The 10,343-nt window shown below is 36.9% G+C and overlaps 1 protein-coding gene across 1 annotated transcript in view; it reads left to right on the forward strand.

The window, feature by feature from the left end:
• The window catches only part of FBXL4 (F-box and leucine rich repeat protein 4), a gene marked incomplete at both ends in the record, with an annotated part of 45,606 nt that extends 36,629 nt beyond the window's left edge, over positions 1-8,977 (forward strand). The window contains 2 exons of the mRNA XM_079550042.1: positions 127-439; positions 8,814-8,977. Coding sequence (XP_079406168.1) covers positions 127-439; positions 8,814-8,977 — 477 coding nt within the window. The remainder of the gene's footprint in view (positions 1-126; positions 440-8,813) is intronic.
• Positions 8,978-10,343: the final 1,366 nt, after the last annotated feature.

The raw sequence follows: 10,343 nt of genomic DNA on the forward strand, positions 1-10,343 counted from the left end.
TCAGAGCTCTTTAGAAGCGACAGATGCTTAGGATGGATCTGTGGATGTGTTAGCAAGTAAATCTTGAAACACCTATGTGTGTCTAGAAGGGTGGTATACATGACAAAATGTTTATTTTCCTTGCAGATTGAAGACTATGATCTTATAGCAAGCATGATGGGAGCAAAATGCAAAAAGCTTCGCAGTCTGGATCTTTGGAGATGTAAAAACATAACTGAAAATGGAATAGCAGAGTTGGCTTCAGGCTGCCAGCTTTTGGAAGAACTTGATCTCGGCTGGTGCCCCACGTTACAGAGCAGTACGGGTTGTTTCACAAACCTTGCACGTAAACTCCCGAACTTACAAAAGCTCTTTCTTACGGCCAACAGGTCTGTGTGTGACACAGACATTGAAGAGCTTGCAGCTAACTGTACTCATTTACGGCAGCTAGATATATTGGGTAAGAAAATGTAGGAATATTGGTAAATGTTTTACTGTTCTCAGAAGCCTGAGTTATAAAAGGAATCCATGTGGTCAAACTGCTGCCTAGATGTATTTATATATATGTTTGTATAAAAATATGACTTAGCTTGTGGAAAGAAATGAGAGATAAGTAGTAACTGCAATTGTTTTCTGACACCTAAATTCTTTAGATTCTACTAATTGTGTAATTTGATTGTTTACTTACATATGTTACTTAAGCTAAGAATTGTGTATTTGTTCCAGTAACTTTTAGTTTCATGATAATCAGTATATTTAACGGAAATCTTTTGATTTTGCTTCAGAAGATGCAGTCTCCTCTTCTTGTTTCTGCTTTTGTTTTTTAATTTCTATAAAGTGTGACAAAGTATATTGATAGTGGGAGTTCCTGATTAATAAATGGGTTTCTGCTTTTGCACAGTATAGGTTTGCCAGGCAGTATTAGCAATCTTTGTCTCTTTTAACAGGAATTGAATTTGTCTCTTTAAAGAGAAAAATGTTATTAATAACAAAACTTTAAATGGAATTACCACTGAGGTGGAAAAGAAGTGATGAGATGCAAAGAATGCATCAAATCTTAGATTTCTAATAATTTGTGCTGTCTATAGCTAAAAACAGTTTGGGAAATCCAAACTAAATATGTGTTGGATCTTGACTAAGGACTTTGGGAATTGTAGTTTTATTCTTTCTGTGGCAGAATGTGGGATTATCTTTAAAAGGAACAGTCTGTGACAATGATGGTAGTCTTAACATTGATGTAGGGAAAATTTCTTCATCCTTGTCTTAACTTATTTTCACAGGGTTGGTTGAAAAATGAAGATTTAAATTATTAAAGAGAAGAAAGTAGCTGTACTGCTTATTTTCAGTATTTAATAATATTTTGAGAAGGTAACACATTTAGGTTGGGAGTGGTGCTCCAGAGAAACAGTGCCTTTTACTCAAAGAATGTTACAAGCAAGCTTAAGCCTTACCTGTATTTCTCATTACAAAAATTTACCACGTGGCTGCAAGTTGTCACCACAATATAGATAGTAAATGCTCTTTTACTTAGTTTTAGTTTTACTTAGTTTTAGTTTTACTTAGTTTTAGTTTTACTTAGTTTTAGTTTTACTTAGTTTTAGTTTTACTTAGTTTTAGTTTTACTTAGTTTTAGTTTTACTTATCTATAAATTAGAAAGCTACCTTCTCTCCAACATGGAAGGAGAATGAACAGATGAAAACTTAAGTCCACTTAGTAGATATTATTCTGGATTAATGCATAAGTTTTCGGGTGTTAATATATGCTTTTGCCTATGGTTAAGGGCACATGTTCTGTAGCTAGACTAGCAGGGATATACATTTCACTGTTCAGACATGAAAAGTTTCCAAAAGGCACAATGAATACAGTCTTTCATAAACATGTATGTTCTCCTGACCACCCACATACATGCTGTTACAATGGCATTGTGTCTGCCCACAAATCGGTCTGACCTTTTCACTGTACCAAAGGCTGCAGAATGAATAGCTCAGTTGTGTTAAGCCTGCAAATAAGTCTGCTAGTTCTGCTGCCTCTCTGCCAGCACTGAAGGGTTTTTGCCACACTTCTCCTTTAACAATTGAATTCGCATTTGAATTCAGTTTAACATCTCATTGATGTTTTTGTTGAAAAATGTGTGAACATAGAGTGGAATTCTCTTCCATTCCCTAGGTGCCTACCAGTGTTACTGAATGAAGTGGGTTTGTAGTCAACCTTACCTGATAAAGCTGCAAATTGTGTTCAGGAGGGTGCTCTCTAGAGGATATCCAGTTGAATTATCCACACCACAAGTTGTTACCAAAATCTCGGTGTCTACTCCCATGATTTGCTTTCTTTCTTCAGAGTAATACTTAGCTGAATGCAACTTTTTTTTTCTCTACTATAAACAATCAATACATTCTTCACAATGTATGTGAAGAAGTGATCCAGCTATTGTGGTACTAGTAAGAAAACTCTTTGTGTCTTCTTTTAAATATGGAAGCCATTACATTACAGTCTGTGGTTCAAAGAAGGAGTGAGTTGTCAAGCAGAATCACAACCTTGCTGAGATCATCTGGAGGTAGAGTTGCCAGATATTCAAATATAAATTCAGAAATCTCTTAGGAACCCAAGACCTGCTCTCTTACATCACAAGAATGCTGAGAAAATCATAAATCTCATTATGTGCTCTGACTTCTGGCTGCTGATGTAGGACCATGCTATCTCTGTTAACTGTGTAAATTCTTAATATGATTTTTTCCCTTTTAAAGAAGGATGACAACAGGTCTGAAGCTATTAGAGGCTTGAGGTCAGTTCTCGGCTTTGCAAGATTAACCTTGAACGTTGGGTCTCCTCTATGATGTGAATGAAAAGGAGATTCTCGTACTGCATCCTTTGTCATTTCCCAAGTAAAAAATGGCTGGATTACACATGCATATGTTAAGGGCATACAAGTATTACTGCTGGGTTAGCAGTGCATGCAGCAAGAGAACTTACTTTGTCTCAACTACACTGCATAAAAGCTTGATTTTATTTTGCTGTATACAGGAACTTACCTAAGTAGAGATCAAAATGTCTCGCCTTGCAGCGTAATCACCAGTGTGGACAATACTTTGCTTGTTTCTCTGTTCAACTGGTAGAACATACAAGTGTGGCAGGGAAAAATTCTTGGTTCAGTTACAGAATATTTATACTCCCACTGTGTTCAGAACTGAAGGAAATCTAAGCCTCTCAAAGAAAGCTTGTTGAACTGTTCTTCATTTAAGTATTAAAAAAAAAAGGTTATATGTACTTTGGATGCCAAGGTGGTTCTGCAGCTTGCTGCCCATCTGTCCTTTTCTTGGTGTCGCTGTTATTGTTTGATAATTCCCTTCTTCTTGATTTAGTGCAATGAAAGAAGATGAAAATTGCCAGTTTCTATGTGCTGCATAAAATTATTGGCCCACATAAAGCATTGTTTGATGGGTAGCTTTGTTTAAATTGTGTGTAAAGCATGCTTAAGAGAGTAAGGTTCTGTTAAAATCATGGTTTGGTTTCATATCTGCTGTATTTATAATACAGTTTGGAAGAAGTATGATGAAGTAAGTGTGTCACTAAGTACATGAGTATGTTTCTTGGGTTTTTTAGTTATGATATTTCTTTTACCCAGTACATACTGAGCTGCCTATTTACAAGTATCTTCTACTTCACTGCCTGCATCTTTTCCACTAACAGACAGGGTGGACTATGCAGGAATTATTTCTTTTTGTTCACATGAGGAATGTAGAGTGATCCAGCTACGATTATCTTATATTTTTATAGTGTTGCAGTACAGTGTTCAGTGTTACGATACCTGTAAAAGAAACCTCATGTCAAGACAGGTGACCACCTGAATTGGCAGTGCCAATAGCTTTAAATGTATGCCATATCAGCTGCTTAGTTGTGTTGCTGTGAGTACCAGTTGCTATCAAGGAGAACAGTAAGTCATGTTAACCTCACTTCCCAAAAGTCTTAACTTTCTCTGTCTTGCACAAAGAGTAATAAAAAGTAGGCACCCTTGTTACTGCAGAATTTGTATACTGTCTGCATACCAGCATGTCCTACACATTTCTGAGCAACAGCAAAACCAACAACCCCCTTGCCAGCTGTCAAAATCTTCAGCTTTCTCTTGAGGGCATCAACACATAGCTAGTCAATTCAAACATATAAATGTGCACTACGTTTAAACTTTAATTAGAGTTCTGTAAATCGAGTAGAGTGTAAAGAATGAAAGGCTAATCTGGTTGGTTGGGGAAGAAAAGGAAAAGTGAGAGTGATTGGGAGAATAGTGCTAGTTATTTCTGGGTATCTTTTTTTTTTTTTTTTTTTTTTTTTTTTTAGACCAGCAACATGTGTGTTATTTTTGAGTAAAAGATGAAAGCTGTTTTTTCACGTGCACCCTTTTGAAAGGTTCATATTGGTGTATTTTTAACTGAAATTACTCGAGGCCCATTTAAAAAAAAAAAACTTCAATATTGTTCTTAATTATCATTTGTGTATCTGTCCCTTTTGCCCCAGAAGTTGTGACTCTGGCAGTTTTCCAGATGTGGTACTTCTGTAGTCATCATACACTCAACTGCCCAAGTATTTGAGGATTTGGATGTATCATGCATATAGGTGAAATCATTTGCAGCTAATAAACATAACTGTTCTTGCATATAAATCATTACTCAAAGCACCTTTCATGAAAAGGATATCATGTTTTTTTTTCAGGACTGTAAACTGAGTGACAGAAAAAAAGGCAGATGTTATGAATTTACTCAAAGAAATGGGCAATGTGGGAGAAACTGTAGTAAAATAGTAAAGGTCCAGAAGCCTCCAAACTGTAGGAAAATGTGCAGTGTAGCTAACTAGCATATTTTGTCAGTTTTTGAAAGGCAAGGAAATATATGCTATATTATACTTCTGAAATGATTTTGAATGTGCTTTTGAGAAATGTGTCTCATTAATTTGGCATTGTATAACATAGAGTAAGTCTGTGGATGTTTGCTTATTCCCTGGTCTGAATGACCAAACACTGCAAACACCAACTAGCCTTTTTAGCTTTGAAGAAGGTTTTTCCTAATGTAAAATTTTAAGTCTGGGGATGAAGAAAGTAAGAGGTGCAATAAAGCTTGTACTTAGATGACCTATTTGGTTCTAAATGCATTAAAAGTCTTAAATTAAGCCATAGGTCAACTGTCAAAGTTCAGATAGGAAGGAATGAGGAAGACCCTCTTACTACACACAAAATGGCTAGGCATCTATATATAGCATTTTGTAAAAAGGTTTGGATTCTTATCTTAAAAGCTGAGATGGTCAAACAAAACTAGTTTTAAATGAAGATGCTAATGCAGTAGCAATTTTAGGTGTGGTAGAAGGATGATAGCATTATCTCACCTGAAATATTAGAGCAGATCCTTCTGATAGGGCAATGGTACTCTGGTACAATTATGATTAAGGGAAGTAAATAACTAAAGAATATCACAAAATTTTTGTGTGTGCCAATAGGACTGCTGTATCAACTGCCTGACCACTGTGGTGATAGTGATTATACGATGGTAAAAGTTAAAAGTCACAATAATGGTACGCCTTAATTACCTCCCTGTAGGTGAGGTAGAATTTGATAACATGATAACAGAGACAGAGTAATGTTCCTAAATAACTAATTCAAGATTCTACTGCAGAATAGGTGAAAACCACATTTAGAGACCCCTGTGCTTACACAGAGAACTACAGGAGACTACTAGAAACAGTCATCTTTCTGGAAATGAGTCCTGTTCAAAGGAGGAAAATAAGAAGGTGAAACAGCATCACAGTAAGACAGAAATGGACCATTAATGAGCTATTGGCTAAAGGTAGTGCTAAAATGGCATTTCAGGTATGTTGGAAGAAGTTTACAGGAGAATTACGGAGACTGGTAGATAAACAGTGTGTCTGGCCACTCAGATATGAGAAGGCTCTTGTAGGAAAACATCTTATTAGTGCTTGCTGCAAGGGGGTTCAAGAAGGCTGCAACTTTAGACCCATTCTCTCCAGAATAGCCTGGAAAGCTGTCTTAAACTGGAATGCTGATACAGGAAGCTTTTGAACAAATTAATATGTTGAGCAGTAATAAATTGTTAGCACTAATATTTATGCAGTATTTCTAAACGAGCTCACATGCAAAACTGTTAGTATGATTTATCGCTTAAATTGGCCCCAGTGCTGGAGAAATGAAGGGCTGAAACGTGCAACTGGACATGAAGATTGTTAAGATATTGTGAAGGGGAGCTCCATCCCTGTGAGATCTTTCACCTATTAGGTGTTTCAAACCTAGAACTTCAAACACCGATACAATCTGGATAGTATTGGATTTTCAGAAGTTTTTAGCAAGGCTGTTCTGTTTTTGTAACAAGCTGTTTTCTGTCTTAGAGAAGGCGTTTAAGTAAGAGAAAGCAAAGGATAAGAATATATTGTCCCTTTTAAGTCACTGCTGTGGTCACCAAGGACCATAATGTGATAGGTGCTGTCTCATCTGTTAATGAGTAATACAGGCAAAGGGGTGAATAAGCCATACCGGAACTTGCTGATAATGCATAAGCAATTAAGAAAGAAAAATCTGAAGCTGAAGAATTTAAGGCTGAAGATTTGCAAAATGATCCTGTGATACTTAGTACCAGATGATAAAGCAAGAGGAAGAAAGAGTTCCATCGGGTTATGAATAATTTAGAAAAAGTGGAATGTCAGTGCTTTACCAATAGATGTCTGCCAGTAGATATTCACAGGCCTGCTGGATGCGTAAGTTCTTTAGAGTTGGTAGAAATTGAGCAGTGTGTCACACTTGCTTGGTTTACTTTCTGGAATAACTTCCCTGGCTACCAGCTACTCCAATAAGGTGTGTGTGTCCAACCTTTAGGCTTGCTTGAGCTGCATTAAGTGAAAAGGAATTGTTCTTGGACTGCATGTCATACAATAATAGAATGGCTTAGGTTGAAAGGGACATTAAAGATCATCTAGTTCCAACCCCCAGCCACGGGCAGGGTTGTCAACCACTAGATGGGACTGCTGGGAGTCCTATTCAACCTGACATTGAACCATCCTTTCAAGGGTAGGGCATCCACAACTTCTCTGAGAAACCTGTTCCATCACCTCACCTTCCTCTTGAGTAAAGAACTACTTCCCAGCATCAAACCTAAATTTCCCCTCTTTTACTTCAGATTCCCTTTGTCCTATCACTGTTAGTGTAAAAAGTCCTGCTTATAACCTTCCTTTAAGTTCTGGAAGGCTACTATTAAGTTTCTCCAGAGCCTTTTCCTTTCTGAGCTAAACAAGCCCAACTCCCTCTTCATAAGAGAGATGCTCCAGCCTTCTGATCATCTTCTTAGCCTGCTCCAACAACTCTGTATTCTTCTTGTGCTGGGGAAAATTGAACAAACTAGGCAGGAGTCAAACCTACAGTCGTCTTATTCATAGCCAGATGTGTTACCCATTGCACCACTGGCTCCAGTAAAATGCATAATGTAGTTAATATAATAGGCAACTAAGCTGCTTTTATTTTTAATATATTTTATTAAAATGTAAAAAAAAAAAAAAAAAAAAAAAGCAACAAGGATATAAAACTAGTGGGTTATTTGAGTTTGTTTTTGTGAAGCAAATGCATCATTCTAGTTTGGTGAAGGTGCAATCCTCAGTGAGTTCTTGAGGTGTTCATCAGAGATTTTTGATGAAATTTTACATTTTTCCTGCTTCATCCTTGCCAGCAATTGTTCACAAATACACGTACTGCCAAAAAGTGATGATGTGAATAAGGCATGATTGTGAAGCAAGGGATATCTTTCTCAGATGAGATAGGTCTTATAAAAGTCTAGTAGAGACATGATCAATTTTCCTTTGAGTCAAATATGATTGCAACTCTGTGCGTTCCAATTTGAAATTCTCGGGTACTGTATTTATGTAGACTGAAGGTGGAGTTGCAAATATATAAAAAAATTGATGGTTTTTTTTTTCAATCTTGAAACTCATTGTCAAATTCCTTTATCAATACAGAAAGCACTGCTGCCTGTTTTTGCTGTTCACAGGACTGTGTATAGCCAAGGTGTCAAAATGCATAGAATTATTTGCCGTAATTTGAGCCAGCTCTGCACTGCGCCCTTCCCGTGCCTCAGATAATGTTGGTCAAACAGCAGTGTTTGGTTGTCACTGAACAATCTGGGTGTGCATCTGGAGCCAGGCTGAGTCACTCGGTGTGGGAGAGCCACTACCACAATGGTGTGACAGCAGTGGGGTGGGCTGCAGTATGAGCTGTGCCAGGCAGCATACAGCCCACAGGCCTTGGGTTGGACGTGCCTGCAGTAAGGCGTGGGTCTCTTGTCAGTCCTGTGACCTGTCTGCCAGGTGTGTAGTAGTCTTTTGAGAACCGTTCCTGCATGATGTGGGTATAATACCTGTAGCCACTCTAGAGCCCTAGAAGCCTTGCTGATGCATTTGGAGTTGGAAGAGCCTATAGCAGTGTGTGTTTTGCCAGGCATTGCAGCCAGTGGAAAAGTCACAAGAACATGAGTGTAGTGTAGTATTTTCCTGTGTAGCCAAAGCCCAGGTCAGCTTCTGTATTTAGAAATTTCTTTTGAAGTTGTAAAGTTTATTCTAAGAAGCAAATGATCTAATTGAATAGCTGAGTTAGGAAAATGCAACAGGCTTCTTAAAAGCAAAATTATACAAAGACTGCCACTGAAGTTTTTCATTTGAAATCTAATTGAAATAATGTAAATAAATATTGCATTAATAGCATTCTTTTTGTGCAATATTAGCAGCTTTAAAACAAACAACAATTCTTTTTAACTTTGCATTTTTTCTTTTTTGTTTTTTGTTTGTTTTCAAACAGGAACGAGGATGGTAAGCCCAGCATCTTTAAGAAAACTGCTGGAGTCTTGTAAAGATCTTTCTTTACTCGATGTGTCCTTCTGTTCACAGATTGATAACAGAGTTGTCCTAGAACTGAATGCCAACTTTCCTAATGTGTTCATAAAGAAGAGTTTCACCCAGTGACTCACTACATATGCTGCTATGGAATTCCTTTGACAGTTATTTCCTGTGGATTTGTGCTGATTTTTTTTGTATGAAGAGTTCCTATGAAATAGTGGATTGTATTAATTACTTGCACAAATGGGTAAAATACATTTTAAATTTAAATCTATTATGCATTTCCTAGAGCTGATATTGTACCTAATAATTGTTTTACTCTGTTAATTGGTGGCACTGCATGTTTTTAAATACTAGCCATATGTATGGCTGTAGTGGCAAGAAAATGAAAAACATCTTACATGTCCCTTTATAGGGTGTTATACCCAGCAAATATGTTAATATCTAGATAAATGAAAATGTTGAATAATTACTAGTAAGAAAAAAAATGGGTGCTTCCTTTTTTATTTATGTGTATATGTGTGTATGTGTATATAAACGTGTACAGATCTACGTGCACACATATGGTAGCATTTTAATTTGGTCTGCAGCACAACATCTTACAGTCAGGCCTACAATTAGTTATTTGAAAAGTTGTTTGAGCTTCATTAAGAATGGATTGGAAAGACAGGTTTTCTTTTTTTGTGGCAATGAACTGCATCTGATAGATTTTCATCCCTTCCTCAATCTGAAGTAGATGTAGTGATGTTTTACAGTCCAGCCTAAGTGACACAACAGATAAATTCAAGAACCTTCCACCTGAACTTGTAGCAGAAATGAAAGAGAAAATTGCCAGCTGCTTCTTGGTGTTGGATATAAAGTTTGAGCTGTACACAGTGTCATAACTGATGTGTAGAAAATTCCAGACCAATTCTCTTTACACACTCAAGACAGTTGGTTTGTATACATCTAATTATCCTGCACAGTATGTAAAATATAGTACTTAAGTTAATGCATTAGCAAATGTCCCTTGCACAGGAATAAAATCTGTCAAGTTGTTAAGAACAAGCATGTTTGTTCAGTAAAACGGCAATGAAAATACAGTAGTTTTGGAGGGAGAGCAATGCGTTTTGGTGGTTTAGTAGTCTAAGGTATTGGATTTGAGAGTTTTTTTTGTGTGTTTTCTTCTTTCCCTAGAGGTGAGAGCTCTAAGTACTGTTGTACTCTCTCTAGCACTGTTGAAATGTTGAAGAAGGAAAACTGTTGATGAACTATTTACGGGTTTTGTTCCTTTTGCACTTCCTTGGATGAAGCTTTTCTCTTTTTTTCTTTAATACCACTGCTAGAATATGTTGTTGTGTACATCAAGAATTGAAGTTATTTTTTTTACCTATTTAGCTATTACTGATGAATATGGACCATGAAATACAGCTTGTCGTTTGATATTGGCTCCACTGTTACTGTTGCGATGGCACTTATTACCTACTGGAAGAAGAGGGAAAATATTCATCTG

The sequence above is a fragment of the Tetrao urogallus genome (assembly GCF_951394365.1).
Source record: "Tetrao urogallus genome assembly, chromosome: 2".
Lineage (NCBI taxonomy): Eukaryota > Metazoa > Chordata > Aves > Galliformes > Phasianidae > Tetrao > Tetrao urogallus.